The sequence below is a fragment of the Stegostoma tigrinum genome, chromosome 3 (assembly GCF_030684315.1).
Source record: "Stegostoma tigrinum isolate sSteTig4 chromosome 3, sSteTig4.hap1, whole genome shotgun sequence".
NCBI classification, from domain to species: Eukaryota; Metazoa; Chordata; class Chondrichthyes; order Orectolobiformes; family Stegostomatidae; genus Stegostoma; species Stegostoma tigrinum.
In genome coordinates, this window is record NC_081356.1 from 68,449,977 (window position 1) to 68,467,187 (window position 17,211).

Here is a 17,211-nt window from a genome sequence, read left to right on the forward strand (position 1 = left end):
TGTCATTGGATATTGTACTAAATCATATAGACATGAAGGTATCAGATTTAATTTTGCATTAGGTAACCTCAAACAGGACAGATTTGGAAAGGAGAAATGTCAGTCAGGATTCTTGTTTCTCATCTTCACCTATCCAATGACCCAGTCTGGAAAGCACGTGTCTTACAGTTATTTGGTATGGATAGAATAGGGCTCAATTCACATGTTCTCCATAGCCAATTAGCTTGCTACATTCTAGGCTTTCATTAGAAACGGTCAATTGATATCACGTCAGTATGGAGCATCAGCACGAGACCGTCCATTAAATAGAAGCATGGCTTATAATGTTCCCATAATTATTAATTATGTGAATTAATAATTAATTATTATTGTTCAATTATTATTCCTCCTCCTATATCAGGCCTATTGGAACCAGAATTTTACACATATCAATCAAACTATTTGGAAATCAGCTGACTGTGGATAATCAAATAAAATCATTGTCTGGACAATTAATTTATGCCAGTAATTTGGCAAGAAAATTTCCTGGTGATGCAGAAAATTATTTGTTAATAATTTTCATTTCCTTTCTTTGCACATGTACCATGGGTAGTTATTGCAAAGACAATAAAGTATGAAAGCAACAATAATATGCTGAAGGGAAGTTTGACACATTTATTCATAATCTATTCACACTTTCTCCAAAAATATTAGCAGAGTAATCAATCACAGGCATACTATACTCAAGCCCAAACCTGCCTTCATTCAATACCTGCATATACACTGACACTTTTAGCAGAAATCATTGGTTAGCAATCACAAGCAGGATCCCTAAACCATTTTACTCTCCTTTATCAATGCTGTCCATGGTCATTGTAGGTAAATTAGAATCAGTTAACAGTAAAGGACTGGGATCAGACCTGGAATACAGCATATCCACATGACTCAGACATTCACTGGGCAATTCATTAAGCCTTGGGGTGTAATTTAATGTAACTGGCCTAGAAATTCATACATTATCAATCATCTTCATCATCAGTAAAGTGATGGAAGGTGTCATCAACCATGCTATCATGCATTACCTACTCAGCAAAAAGTTTGAGTTCTGCCAGGGTCACTCAATTCCTTGGTCCAAACATGGACATCAAGCCATTGAGACTGAGTGTGGTGTAGAAGGGCGCATCTGGAGGCAATGGAAATCAGGGGAAACTTTCTGCTGATTGGAGGTATGCCTGGCACAAAGGATGATGGTTGTTGCTGTCGGAGGTCAGTCATCTCAGTTCCAGGACATCTCTGCAGGAGTTCTTCGGGGTAGTATCCTAGGCCCAACCATCTTCAGCTTCTTCATCAATGATCTTCAGATCTTCCAGAGCGAAGATATCGCCGATGATTGCACAATATTCAGTACCATTTATGACTCCCCAGATACTGAAGCAGTCCACGTTCAGATGAAGCAAGACCTGGACAAGATCCTGGCTTCAGGGCAGAAAACTGGCAAGTCACACTGATGCTACACAAATGCCTAGCAATGGCCATCTTCAATAAGGGACAGGCTAACCACTACCCATTGATATTCAAAGGTGTTATCATCATGGAATCCCCTACTATCAACAATCTAGGGTTACCATTTACCAGAAGCTCAATTGGTCTCACCACATAAATACAGTGGCTACAACAGCAAGTCAGAGACTAGGAATATAGCAATAAGAAACTCATATCCTGACTCCCCAACACTTGATTACCCTCTACAAGGCACAATTATCTCAGTGTAGGACTGAGACGGACAAAGTCAGAAGTCACACAACACCAGGTTATAGTCCAACAGATTATTTGAAATCACAAGCTTTCATAGCACTGCTCCTTCATCAGGTGAAGATGAAGGCAGAAGGCAGGAGTGTGATGCCTGGATGAGCGCAGCTCCAACAACACTCAAAATGCTTGACAACATCCAGGACAAAGCAGCCCGCTTGAATGGGCACCACATCCACAATCAACTATTCCTTCCACCGCCAACACCCAATAGCAGCAGTGTGTACAAGATGCACTGCAGCAATTCACCAAAGATCCTTAGACGGCACCTTCCAAGCCCGTAACCACCTCAATCTAGAAGGACAAGGGCAGCAGATACATGGGAACAGCACCAAACCGCAAGTTCCGCTCCAAGCCACTCACCATACTGATTTGGAAATATATCACTGTTCCCTTGCTGTTGCTGAGGCAAATTCCTGGAATTCCCTCCCTAATGGTGTTGTAAGTCTACCAACAGCACAAGGATTGCAGTGACTCAAGAAGGCAATTCACTACAACCACCTCTTGAGGGCAATTAGTGATGGGCAATAAATGCTGGCCAGGCAGTGTTTCTCACATATCATGAGTAAATGAAAAAAAGAATTTCAGTTCCTGAAAACTGGCCCAACAAGGATTAATGGATTCAGTTTAAATTGTGCATTTCAAATTAAACCTTAAAATGGTTATTTAAAAAGTACAATGAAAAGATTATATTTTGCAAATAACAAAGTTACAAAAGAATAGTTACAAAACAATAGTTATTCATTATTTTGTTTGTAATTTTTATACTGTTTGTAATTTTTATTAATGACTTGGATGAGGGGATTGAAGGATGGGTCAGCAAGTTTGCAGATGACACAAAGGTTGGAGGTGTCGTTGACAGTATAGAGGGCTGTTGTAGGCTACAGCGGGACATTGACAGGATGCAGAGATGGGCTGAGAGGTGGCAGATGGAGTTCAACCTGGATAAATGCGAGGTGATGCATTTTGGAAGGTCGAATTTGAAAGCTGAGTACAGGATTAAGGATAGGGTTCTTGGCAGTGTGGAGGAACACAGGGATCTTGGTGTGCAGATACATAGATCCCTTAAAAGGGCCACCCAAGTGGACAGGGTTGTTAAGAAAGCATATGGTGTTTTGGCTTTCATTAACAGGGGGATTGAGTTTAAGAGTCATGAGATCTTGTTGCAGCTCTATAAAACTTTGGTTAGACCGCACTTGGAATACTGCATCCAGTTCTGGTCGCCCTATTATAGGAAAGATGTGGATGCTTTGGAGAGGGTTCAGAGGAGGTTACCAGGATGCTGCCTGGACTGGAGGGCTTATCTTATGAAGACAGGTTGACTGAGCTCGGACTTTTTTCATTGGAGAAAAGGAGGAGGAGAGGGGACCTAACTGAGGTATACAAGATAATGAGAGGCATAGATAGAGTTGATAGCCAGAGACTATTTCCCAGGGCAGAAATGGCTAACACGAGGGGTCATAGTTTTAAGCTGGTTGGAGGAAAGTATAGAGGGGATGTCAGAGGCGGGTTCTTTATACAGAGAGTTGTGAGAGCATGGAATGCGTTGCCAGCAGCAGTTGTGGAAGCAAGGTCATTGGGGTCATTTAAGAGACTGCTGGACATGCATATGGTCACAGAAATTTGAGGGTGCATACATGAGGATCAATGGTCGGCACAACATTGTGGGCTGAAGGGCCTGTTCTGTGCTGAACTGTTCTATGTTCTATGTTCTATGTTCTATTAATTATTTATAGAATTTACATTAAAATTGAGTTATATCTGAAAATCAAATCCAAGAGTATATATGAATTGTAAACATGTCCCCCCAAGTAACATAGCTTGGTATGAAAGTGCATTTTGATTAAGTTCGGGAGGAAATTCATCACAAGCCTCATTATAGAAACATGCTTGAGAGTAACAATATATCTGATCCGCAGAAAGATCTAAAGATCCCTGAAAATTAACCTGCCTGTTTAACAAGGCAGCCAAATGTGGCCCATCCTGTTGATTTGACTGATTGAAATGCTCTCAGAGTTCATTTCACTGTTAGAAAATTGTAATTTGTATTTCAAATTTGTGCACGAGTAAAACAGTTGAGACTCAGAGCTGACTGTACATTTGGTTTAAGATAGCAAAGTGTGGAGCTGGATGAACACAGCAGGCCAAGCAGCATCTTAGGAGCACAAAAGCTGATGTTTTGGGCCTAGACCCTTCATCAGAGAGTGCTTTTGTGCTCCTGAGATGCTGCTTGGCCTGCTGTGTTCATCCAGCTCCACACTTTGCTATCTTGGATTCTCCAGCTTCTGCAGTTCCCATTATCACTGTACATTTGGTTTCACTTCTTGCCAATTCAGTGAGCTCCATGGTCAACCTGCACCTCAGTCAGAGAGGGTTGCGAACAGAATATGAGTTACCAGTCCAATTTCGATCAGGATCCAACAAAGCACAACAATTAAGTGGCTCCTGTTCTGTATTTACTTATAGAGGATGCATTGAGCCAATCCATCTGGAAAAATAAATTATGCATTTACTGTATTTGTAATAATCATTGACGTGATTTTACATTTGAAGTGTGTTCTACCATTCAAATGATTTGAGATTTTCCTTTACAGACATGAAGTAAACATACTCACACCATGAGTAAGATTCCAGGAAGAATCAACCCTGGGTTTGATGCGTAACTGAAGAGTTTTCCAATAAATGCTGGAAAATCATTTTGGATTGTTTCCATAATAACTTCAAACATTTTAGTTTTCCCACTGTTGGTTAAGAAAAAGATTAAAATTTGATCTAAATAACCCCAAAAAGTTCTAAGTTGGGGAGTGTACTTCAGAGTAGAACTATTTTATTGAATCATACAACCACGATATCATAGAATCATTTGTATAGACGATCCTTTCAGCCCATCAAGTCTGTACATCAAAGCTACACTAAATCAACACTAAATCTACACTACTCCCACCTTCTAGAACCTGTCCCATAGCCTTCAATGTTACAACATTTCAACGTGGCCATACAAGCAATTTTTAAATGTCATGAAGCTATCCATCTCAACTACCATCCCAGGAAGGGCAGCACATGTTTAAAGGGCAGCACAGTGGCTCAGTGATGAGCACTGCTGTTTCATAACACCAGGGACCCAGGTTCAATCCCAGCCTTGAGCGACTGTTTGTGTGGAGTTTGCACATTCTCCCTGTGTCTGTGCGAGTTCCTTCCAAGTGCACCAGTTTGTTCCCACAGTCCAAAGATGTGCAGGTGAGGTGATAAGATGTGAGGCTGGATGAACACAGCAGGCCAAGCAGCATCTCAGGAGCACAAAAGCTGACGTTTCGGGCCTAGACCCTTCATCAGAGGGTCCTCTGATGAAGGGTCTAGGCCCGAAACGTCAGCTTTTGTGCTCCTGAGATGCGGCTTGGCCTGCTGTGTTCATCCAGCTCCACACTTTGTTATCTTGGATTCTCCAGCATCTGCAGTTCCCATTATCTCTGCAGGTGAGGTGAATTGGTCATGCTTAATTGCCCATAGTGTGCAGGCTAAAGGGATGGGGTGGGTGTCTGGGATGCTATTCAGAGGGTCAGTGCAGACTCAATGGGCCAAACGGCCTCTTTCCACACTCTAATCCTCTTGCCTTTCAGCTTAAAATTATGTCCTGTTGGTATTGACATATTTTAATTAACCTGCTCAGAGCTGTTGTTACACAGCTCTGGAGCAGATGGGACTTAAACTGATAATCATCCTGGTCTGGAGATGGGGATGCTACCACTTAGCCATAAGACCCCTACCTCCCAATTTTGCTATTGGCCCTTAACTAAGGGGGAACTGCTGCTTTCTATACACTTTGACCATGCTTGCCACATGAAGAGTGGTTGATCACTCTGGGTTTGTATTCAATGGAGTTTAGAAGGGTGAGGGTATGATATCACTGAGACTTAAGTGCACTGAGAGGCCTGGATAGGGCGGCTGTGGAGATGATGTTTCCAGTAGTAGGAAAGATAAGGACCTGAGGTCACAGCCTCAGAGTGAAGGGACCACCCTTTAGAAATGATATGAGGAAGAATTTCTCCAGCCAGACGATGGTGAATCTGTGGAACTTATTGACACAGGAGGCTGCAGAAGCCAGGTCATTGAGTGTTTTTAAGACAGAGATTGATAGATTCTCAATTAGTAAGGGGATCGAGGGTTACAGGTGAAATGTAGGAGAATGTTATTAAGAAAGGAATCAGATATGATCGAATGGTAAAGCCTCAATGGGCTGAATGGCCTATTTCTGCCCCAGACTCACGGTATTATGGTCTTATGGACTCACATTCTTAAATATCTCTATCATGTCCCCCGTTAATCTTCTGTGCTCCGAAGATAATAACCCGAGCTTTGTGTAATTGGACATCACTGCGTCGTTTGTTCATTATTAGCGTGAAAGCCGTAGTTTTCAGCTAGGATCCTCATGTCATATTATTTCAATCCAAGAAGTGTCAATTTGATAAAACCTTTAATAATACTATCTAAAATAACTGACTGGAAGTCTCACAGAACTTTACGATTTGACTACATGCCAAATATTTCTCAACCCTTTAACATCAAATCTCCATGTCCAAGTCCATCCAAAATTTGGACTATACTCAAATATTTGGAACAATTTACCCAGCAGTGCTCTCACATTCCTGCACAATTCATTGTCAAAAAGCCAATTTTTCTCTTATCTCCACATTCTTGCACTTGTTTCTAAAATATCCTGTACTCATAGCCATTTCTCAATTGACTGGACATGTTGGCCATGTTGAATACAAGACTTATTATACAATAACTTTCTTTAACTTATTCTTTTAGAAGGGTTCAAAACTGTGATCTCCTTACCCCCATTCATTTTCCCTTATATTAAACACAGGTTTGACAATGTCAAAATATTTTCCTACCCCTAGCCCCATCTCTTAGCTATGTGATTCAGTTATTGAACTTCCCTTCCCAAATGCAATAGATTTTCAAATAATAATTTACTGAGAAGTGAAAATAAACCAGAAAACAGTCATTTGATGCAACATTCAACAGAAATGATCTTGATAATTATTTAAGTTATGTCTACTAAAAGTTATGACCAGTAATAAATTGTGGTTTGCACATTACTATTCATATTAAATAACTGATGGTTCATCATTAAATGATCAATTATATCTTCTTTCTGAAATTAAACATCATGCAAGAAATTTGTTACACATAACATTTTTCAACATTTACAATCCCAATGGTACTGTCACACATCTTGCAGAAGACCAGTACTTGAATAATTATATGTACCATTTGGTTTATACCTCAGGTCTGGCCATTAATGGTTAGGCCAGCATTTAGCGCCCATCTCTACCCGGTGAACACTCAACCACATTGTTGTGGGTCCAGCCCAACATTTTGTACCCATCTCTACCCAGTGAACAGTCAACCATGATGCCGTTGGTCTAGAGTCACATTTTAGTGCATACCAGATAAAAATGGCAGATTTCCTTCCCTAACAGACATTAGTAAATCTGATGAATTCTTATCTCAACCAACGGTTGTTAGATAGCTGCCATTAGACTTGCTTTTTATTCCGTACCTCTATTGACTTCAAGTTTTATCATCTTCCAAGGTGAGATTTGAACCATGCCCCCCAAACATTAGCCAGAGGACCTGATTACTGAGCTAGTGGCATTACCATTGCACAACTGATTCACTGCCACTTCCTCCAGTATGGCTTAAACAAAAATGTGGCTACAATATTTACAATGTTACAGTATCTAATCATTTCATAAGACTAGAAATTGACATAGACAAGCCTCCACTAATTAATGTGTAATAATTAATAAACTCATTTATATAGTATGATGTAATCAAATGGCAGAATAGGAATAAGGGACTGAATGACCTACTGCTGATCCTTGATTCCTATTCTTCTACCCAAAACTCTATGAAAATACAGGAATAGAAGTGCTGCTTGAGTCTATTAAGCATCATTTCGATAATATTGCCTATAGCAATGTCCAGGCTCTCTAAGCATGTAGAATATTTCCTCAATAGCAGATAGAATTCACAGTGCACATTACCACTTCCAGTCAGAGTATATTCCCATCAAAAGCTGAAGGAAACTTAAGGGCTGAATCTTATTTTTGACACAATCCAAGTTGTGTCAACAATTTTGAAGGGATTTCTGGTGGGAGGGCTGATGTGGTTTCTTGCCGTATCTCACCAACCCAGCCTCAATGATTACCTAGCTCGCTCATATAGTATCTGTCACATAGAATTGTGCCCCATCTTATCACATGCCAGTCCCAGAACACTTTCCACTTAGCAGATGTACTCCAAAGGATTGGTGTTGCTTGCGTCTGTGCTTTCTTTAATAAGGCAGTCTGGGCACTCAGACAAACAATGACATTCCGAAGATGCCAAACACAGTACAAACCAAATCTAAATATGTCAGAAAAGGGGAAGATAGTATCGTGATTGTCAAATAGAGACCCGCAGGAATTGGTTGGGGGGCTAGTGTAAAGGAGAGGTGTCCGTTTCTCTGAGGACAGCAGAGAATGTCACAACATTCATCCTTGTTAGAGGGTCCAAGTTCGCTACCCAGATCATTCCCTTTCCAAGGTTTGGAGGAACTGCCAACAGCGCCATAAAAAGGCCATGGGCCTTCTCTGCTGCATCAAGGCGAGGGCCACAACTCTGCACTCAGCTACCATCGCTCTACTTCTGCTTCCACACACACATTCCACCAACGTTCATTCTTTTCCACTCATTTTCTGCAGTTACTTCCCTTACACCACATCCCACCAATCTCCCACAGCAGTGACCCTGCATGCCCTCTACATTGCATCTTCACACACTCTGAACAACTTAGCCCCTTTTTCTCACCTGCAGCAGGACTCACAGACTCTTATGAGATTCCACCAATGATTTTATCATTTTAAACTTAGATTATAGACTACTTTTCAATTCAACCCTAAATTAATGTTCTACTTCAAAGTGTTATTGATTTCTTGAATACCTGGTTGGGTTGACGTGCATTAGAGCACACAGACATGTCAATTAAAGAATGTTATTGATAGGGGCATATACCAGTGAGAAAATATGAGAAAATAAATCGTGGAGGCAAATTTCTGAGATGAAATATATTATTCAGTTTAATGCTACTAGCAAAACTGCAAAGTATATTGTAATAACAACGACTGCAAAAACATATTCGTTTGTAGACTTGAATATTTTCTCAGATGATATGTAGCAGTACACCTCAGAAATGAATTAAAAATGCTTTTTTTCAAATTCTGTTTGAGTGTGCTTCAGTTACTTTATATTTTCCTTTATCTCAGAAGACTTGATAATCAAGGTCACATGTTTTATTGTTGATTGTGGCATCAGTGTTCACTTGACAAATGAATGAACTAGATAAGCTGCACATGCAACATCAGAACAATGTCAGTTTCTTTTAATTAACGGTGGAGAACATGATGTTCTATAGGATGCATTGTGTTAAACAGTGGCCCAACAAAGTAGAAAATGGTGTTGTAAATTATTATAAATAGTCATCAATTCTATAATCCAGACAACATTTATCAGCGTTAGTAATTGCACATGGGTAGAAGAATACCTGTATGACGCTTTTTCATAGTCTCACAGGATGATTATGGTGCAGAAGAGGGCCATTCCACCTGTTATGTTTGCACAAACTCTCCGAGCATTCTAACTTAGTTCCCAACCTCTTCCCATAACCCTGTACATTATTTTTATTTAAGTAATCACCCAAACCCCTCTTGAATCCCTGTTAAATTTTCCTCCACCACACTCCCAGACAGTGCATGCTCGACCCTATTCTCTCATTCCATGTTGGCAGCTTTTCCAAAACACTTTAAAACTCTACTCTTTGATTCTGGATCCGTTTATAAGCAGGAACAATATTCCCTGTCTACTTTGTCAAAACTCCTCTTGATTTTGAATATTTCTAATAATTCTGATCTCTGCTGTTTCCTTTTTAAAGAAGACAGTCCTAACTTTTCCAATCTATCCTCATAATTGATGCATTTCAACCCTGGAACCATTCTCATTAATCTTGAATTGTTAGTAGGGAACTCACTCAAAAGGAATTTAGACTGACAGCCAGCCTGACAATGTCACACTGTTAAATCTGGCATGATTTCTTCTTCAAGACAATTCCCACTAGAAGCATGGAATTGCTGAACTTTCTATCAAATTCTTTTTTACACCTTTACTTGGTACCATCAAAATTAGGCATACACATCAAATTTCCACAGAGGTTCCTCCGACCTCCCTCACAAACACTTGTAGAAAATAGTTACAACCTTGGAGAAACAGCTGTCGATGGTTATTCATCTACAGTCTCCAATGATTTTATTGAATGACCCCAGATGGAATTCCCATTCACTTGGGGTGGCAACACCAAATTATAGCCCTGTGATTGACATAAGTGTACTGTAACCCTAAAGGGGAATGATTGGTTATTTTGACTTTGTGAAGGTCACTTCTGTAATACAAACAGCAATAGCTTACTAATTATATTACATCCATCAGACTACAGTCAACATTAGCTCTACTGCAATCTTACACTTAGCTCACTTGTTTTTTTGTTCAGATACTTTCATCTGACATAAACTTCAAAGCAAGCAAAGCAAGCATTACCCCTGTTGCAGCATTCAAAATGAATGACCTTCCAATGTCAATTGAAGATCAATTTTTCAATCTTGCAATGGAACTATATGCAATCAGTCTGAGTATTTTTGGTTCAAAAGTAGATTACATATCAATAAACTTTGGATATTGTGCATTCATATATTGCAACATCTTGAATCTCCATTTACGAGTATTAATTAAAGTTACGCCCTACCACTTCGCTGATTTCTAATATTTCAGATGAGTGGTTCACTAAACATAAACATATTCAGACACTTCTATATTGCTGACAAATGGACAACTATTTGCCAGCAGAATTTTTTGAGCAATTAAACTTTAGTTTATGATACCTTGTGGCTCTGCCTTAATAAGATTGCTATGTGTAAGCTTTGTGCACCTCCATTTGGATTGCTAATGCCATGTCAATAGTAATAATCTCAATAGTCCATAGGGGAAACTGTATTTGATGTGAATCTGAGAACCCACTTCTTTATCAGAAAGCTGCTAAACTGTGAGTCAGAAACACACTAATCTGAGGAACATTCCAAACTTTATCAGTTTTGGCAAAGATCCTTAGTTACATTTTTTCATCAGCTATTTCAATCATTAACTGTACTTTCTGTATTCAGGTCACGAACTGCTAAATCAAAACCTGATGTGCATTCATTGATCTCCCAAGACATTGTACACAAGGACTAAAGACAGAGGGCTAGAGACTTGACTTGATCACATGGTTAGTAATCTAGCAGACCAGATAAATCCCTGTGTGAGAACCTGCCTCCATTTTTATTCCATTCAGTTATGCTGTAACTATACTCTCACACCTGTGATGACAATATAGAAGATAATTAGAGTGTGACAAGTTCTCAATTTAAATGTCGACACAGGGTATTAAATTAGAATTGCTAACAGTAAGTGTATGAACACATAATGTTTTAAAAATACACTTAACTCACCACGTTACTACAGTACTGAATATGGTAAGTTAAAAATAAAATTGTTACTTCACCCAGATCTTTGCATTCTGTGAGTTCAACCTGAATTACTAAGTTTATGCATTTTCTGCTGATGCAGCTAATGTATTTTCCACTCGTGCAGCTAATAGAATTTTATTTTAGTGGGGCTTGGGCGATGAGCAAATTTATGGTTAACTTTCGGTGGAGTGATATCAGACCTCCTGTGCTCTCATTTACAATGTGAGACTGTGTAGAAGATTCATTTGTAATATAACAAGGGTCTTGCACATACCACACACTTCTGCAAGTGCTCTCACACTCTTATCGTTATAACACAATGTTTCCTCCAAAGTATGGTTGAAAACATCATGGAAGATCCACTTTGTTGAAAAGAATAGGTGCTAAAAGAGATTGAGCGTCACAGTTACCTCAGATGTAGCTCATATTTTTGTCTTTAAAATATAATGTCAAATACCTCAAGACTCTTTTTGATCATGAGATTTCATTCACAGAAATATTTCATAACAGCTCTGAGCCTGTTTATTATTGGTTACTCAAAGAAGATTAGGGAAGAAAATTCACACCATAAAATTGTAAATTATGACATGCTGTACAGAAGGGAGGCAAGACTACAACTATTTATAGAGAATTTGGATCAGTATATGAAAATGAAGGAACCAGAATGTGATGCGGAGGAGCTGAGAAATGGAAGTAAATTTTCTGAGAATAATTAAAATCAGCATGAGTCTAGTTTATCTAATGAGCTCTTATTATAATCAAGATGATTCTATGATCATACTTATTAACATGAGCAGAATGAAAGTTGTGACATCATTTGAGGAATTAACATAACTGGATCCCATTTTAACCTATGGTTTCTTGATAGAAAACATATCATCCTTATTGTATATTTCATGATTGATGTAGATGTGACTAAAGGAATACATAAAAAAGGAAAAATAAATTAATACATATTTTGGTCATGTAGGAGATAATATTTTAGACTTAAAACAAAAAAAAATGCATTCTACACACAGAATTCTATTTTTTAAACTGATTACCTGAATGGTCCACAATCAAACGATGGGGTAAATGTCATTATTGTGTAGATAACTGGCAATAAGCTTAGGAACAAGATCAGCAGTAATAATGACATATAAAAATTATTCGATCCCGATGCCTTGAAAACTCTTGACTGAGGGACATTGCAACACATAACAGCCCAGCACTGAAAGTACATGGATGTCAACAGCCGTAGAATATTGATGCCAATTAAGCCAGGAGAATAGAAAGTCCCCATCCTGAAAAAAATGCATTATTCAGTCAAGTAAAAACAACGTGTATGTAATTAAAAACAGTACTGATGCTATTCTTACTTAAATTTCCATTATTTTATATTTGTTCATACAATGTGTGTATCTATGGCAAGGCCAGTATCTATTTCCTAGCCCCAATCACTTTCTGTAGGTCTAGAGTGACACACAGGCCAAACAAAGCAAAGATAGCAGATTTCCTTCACTAAAAGATATTCGTGCACCATATGGGTTTTGACAACAACCACTAGCTGTCGCACAGTTTTCATTAGACTAGCTTTTATTCCACTTTTTAACTCCATGTTTCCAAAGCATTAGCCTGGATTATTACTCCAGTGACATTATGACTACAGCATTGCTTCCCCTCAGAGTTGCCAATGTCTTCAGACATTTCAAACAAGTGAAATGAAATAGTTCTGACCTCTAATATTTCTGCAGTTTGATAATTCAAAAGTACATTCCGAGAACATGTGATAATCTGTTTTTCTCCTTATTCACTAATGTTACAATTACCGATAAATTGTTTAACTGCATTAACTTATCAACATTCTTTACATGTTAGAATAGCAAGCTGATTTGATTTTTGCTCTGTGTACCCTTTCTGTCTTATTGAAAGACTGAGGGCCAATTTTTCCCATTTTGTGTTAAAGTATTTTGCCAAGTAAAATTCATGACGCCTGGTCCATTATGGCTCACAGCCACTTTTCTCTCAGACGTCCTCACTCTTCAATCTGTTAATAATGTAACCAAGCCCATGGGCACAGTTCTTGTGCAATTGCACGGCAGAAGAGGGAGTAATGCTTGCCAATGCCCGACCTTCCAGTATTCAACTACTGGTGTCATGGTTAAAATCCTACCAGTTTAGATGTTGCAGGCCAGGAATTGCCCCATCTATTGTGGCTCTCCTCCATCATCACTGAAGTTACGGCCCAGAAAGCAAGGCTCGCTCTGCACTTCGTGGGCTGAGACCTGGAGGTGGTGGTGAAGAGGAAAACAGTCCCTTTTTTCTTGTTGACCACCAAAGGAGATTATGGCACCAGACCTAGCTAGACCAGACTCAGGTAACGGCCCAGGTCAGTGATGTGTTCCTGTTTTAAAGGGGATGTTGAGGAGTGCAGGAGGAAGGCTGAAGATGTCCATTGTTGTGAAATGTCACTATCTTCTCTCTAGTAGTTCCCTCTCACAGGGCCTTCACCTATTGGAATGCTGCCTCTACACACTAAGACTCCGGGACAACAACTCATTATTGCACATATCATGTCCACTCAATGGTTTTCACTCACTTATACCCTCAAGGTTCTGACCTCTCCTGCCCTCTACCAACTCACTCAATGGAGACACCTCAAATCACTCCAATTCCTGAAATAACTGCTCTTCCAACCACTTCCCTAACATCCAACCCCACTCTTTCTCGCATTTCAGGAAAAAAATGGCCCATCCCACACACTGATGCCTTCACAGCACTGTGTTCCATTGTCCAATCCCAGGCTGCAAGAGCTCAGAACTCTAAACCCTGGTAAAACCAAGGTTCTGTTTGACTGATATAGGAAGTTTGCTTAATAGGTTTGCAGATGACAAGAAAACTCGTGGTTTATAGACAGTGAAGAAGGTTATCTCAGTGTTTAACTGGACCTTGATCAGATGGGCTAATGGGCCGAAGAGTGGCAGATGGAGTTTAATTTAGATAAATGTGAGGTGCTGCATTTTGAGAAGGCAAATCAGGGCAGGACTTACACATTTAATGGTAAGGTCCTGGGGAGTGTTACTGAACCAAGAGGTCTTGGGGTGCAGGTTTATAGTTCCTTAAAAGTGGAGCCCACGTAATTAGGATAGGGAGAAGGCATTTGGTATACTTGTCTTTATTGGTCAGTGCATTGAATACAGGAGTTGCGAAGTCATTTTGCAGCTGTGTAGGACATTGGTTAGGCCACTTTTGGAACACTGCATTAAATTCTGATCTCCCTGTTATAGGAAAAATGCTGTGAAACTTTAAAGGGTTCAGAAAAGATTTATAAGAATGCTGCCAGGGTTGGAGACTTTGAGCTATAGGGAGAGGCTGAATAACTGGGGCTATTTTCCCTGGAGTGTCGGAGGCTGAGAGGTGGCCTTATAGAGGTCTATAAAATCATGAGGGGAATGGATAGGGTGAATAGACAAGGTATTTTCCCTGGGGTAGGGGAGTCCAGCGCCAGAGGGCATTGGTTTAAGATGAGAGTGAAAAATTTAAAAGAGACTTAAGGGGCAACTTTTTCATGCAGAGGGTGGTGCACGTGTGGAATGAGCTGCCAGAGTTGCAATTTAATGGTCAGGGAACAGTCTTCAAAACCCTCCATGGAAGATGGTCAAATTTAAATGCAGTATAAAAAAAACTGAAGCTAAAGGCTGATATAATAACCATGGGGCAAATATTATGTTTTTTTGGATGAGTCTGAGTTGCATTGGGTTTTTTGAGGATTTCTTGCTGCAAGGTCTAGTGAGTTATCTCACTGTATATTACCAACATGCCTCGTTAACTGTAGACCACATCCCAACAGCATCCCTCATGTCTGACTTCCAATCCTTCTTACCATACATTGTTGCTGGAACAACTCACCACTTAGTGGGTATCCCAGAATTCATTGCATCTCCTGTGCCCGTGCTAACGTAAAAAGCCTTTGTGCAATCCCACAAGCCCTGACAGCCCAGGCCTGCTCTGCACAATTCCTGACATTTATCCCACACATGACAGGCTAGGGGAATTCAGCTCATTGTCTTGTGGAAAGGATCTTCAATATCCTTTTGGATGGGGTGGCATCTACTGGACTTTTTCTTCATCCTGGGACAAGCAATGGAGACCATGACACTAGACCATGCCAGCCTAGTCCAAAGTTGCTACCTGTGTTAGTGCAATCTCCGCCATTTGGAGGAATGCCCAGTAATTTAAGATGAAGGTCAATGTCATTCTACAGTCCAAAAGCAGAGATGCCACCCTCTTCTCCCCAGTACCTTACATTCACTCCATTTCTGCACCTATACCCATCTCCTACTAATAGTCATGCTCTACTACTCTTGATATTGAATGCAAAATGTTCTCTCACTTGCTGTCAACAAACCCAACCCTGACACCACTAACCCCATATTCCTTATGCATTAACTACTCACTTGCTCGTGGCACTTCCCCACAGCAATTACAGCGCCACCCACTTTGAACTACATTTCTGTCTCTCATTCTATGAGGAGAACAGACCATAACAGAATAGAAAGACTTAATACAAGTGATGTGCTGCCAATCATTTGGCTCCTCACACATTGTGAGGAGAGGACTCTGACTCTGACGTCCACAAGCAGGTTATGGACCGATGTCAGGGGCTACCTTTGACTTATCCCTGAGCAAAGGCATACTGACAATGATGGCAAGTGTCCAGGCTTTGTACCTGCACAAAACAGCGTGGCAAGCCAACAGTAATTTGATGTGATAATGGGAACTGCAGATGCTGGAGAATCCAAGATAACAAAGTGTGGAGCTGGATGAACACAGCAGGCCAAGCAGCATCTCAGGAGCACAAAAGCTAATGTTTCGGGCCTAGACCCTTCATCAGATGAAGGGTCTAGGCCCGAAATGTCAGCTTTTGTGCTCCTGAGATGCTGCTTGGCCTGCTGTGTTCATCCAGCTCCACACTTTGTTATCAACAGTAATTTGAGCCTGGTACCACTGGCTGAGGGAACAAAGTGCAAAAAGGTAAGGCAAAGCAGTGCAAGGCAGGGATGCTGTGAGCATAGTAGGCAGACTCAAACTGAGTCAGCGATATGTAGAACATAGAACAATACAGTGCAGACAGGCCCTTCGGCCCTCGATGTTGCACTGACGTGCGAACTAATCTAACCTCCTCCCCCTACACTATCCCATCATCATCCATATGCTTATCCAAGGATATGACAAAGAGTGATGATCCCTGAGACACAGATGTGGTGCAGAATATAGAAAAAAGAATGAAAATAGCCAGAACTAAATTTGTGAACATGAAGGATGCATTAACAGCAAGAAAACTCAAGAATGCAACAAGAGAAAAAGAACTCAGAAGATACTATGTTGGATCAACTTCCAAAATATTGACGTCTATTACAAAGGATGTGATAGGATTGCACAAGATTTTGTTGAAAGTACCAATCTCTCACAGATTCAGACAGTTCATTCACAGCTTACAACCGTTAAGGGAGGCAAACCATGCCCCCTTCAGCACAGCACTCAGCCGCTGTACCCTGACATTTACAGGTCCTGATGGTGATTTTGACATCTGCTGTCAAACGGTAAGTACATCATGTCAATGTCAGGTTAAGGTGCTGGGAACAAAGGATGTTCAATTAGTCATGAGAAGTTTGGTAAGTAGGGTGGGAATAGAGTGCCAACTGGTTAGTGTATCAGCTAGGGAGGAGTTTGGGTGCCAGCTGGTGTAGATGTATGGTGTCACTTGGGTAGGGTGCCAGGTGGGTAAGATTTCAGTGGAGATGACGGTGTGGAAAGGGAATATGGTGCCAAGACTAGTTCT

General features: G+C 40.3%; 1 protein-coding gene across 3 annotated transcripts in view; it reads right to left on the minus strand.

Moving 5' to 3' along the window:
• Positions 1–17,211, minus strand: part of LOC125451034 (transmembrane channel-like protein 2-A) — an 89,273-nt gene that overhangs the window by 6,297 nt on the left and 65,765 nt on the right. For 2 of the 3 annotated variants that reach the window (XM_048527705.1, XM_048527703.1), the window contains 2 exons: positions 12,434–12,673; positions 4,404–4,529 (listed from right to left, as the gene is read on the minus strand). In XM_048527705.1, the coding sequence (XP_048383662.1) occupies positions 4,404–4,529; positions 12,434–12,673 (366 nt within the window). The remainder of the gene's footprint in view (positions 1–4,403; positions 4,530–12,433; positions 12,674–17,211) is intronic. The other variant, XM_048527704.1, reaches the window with a different exon arrangement.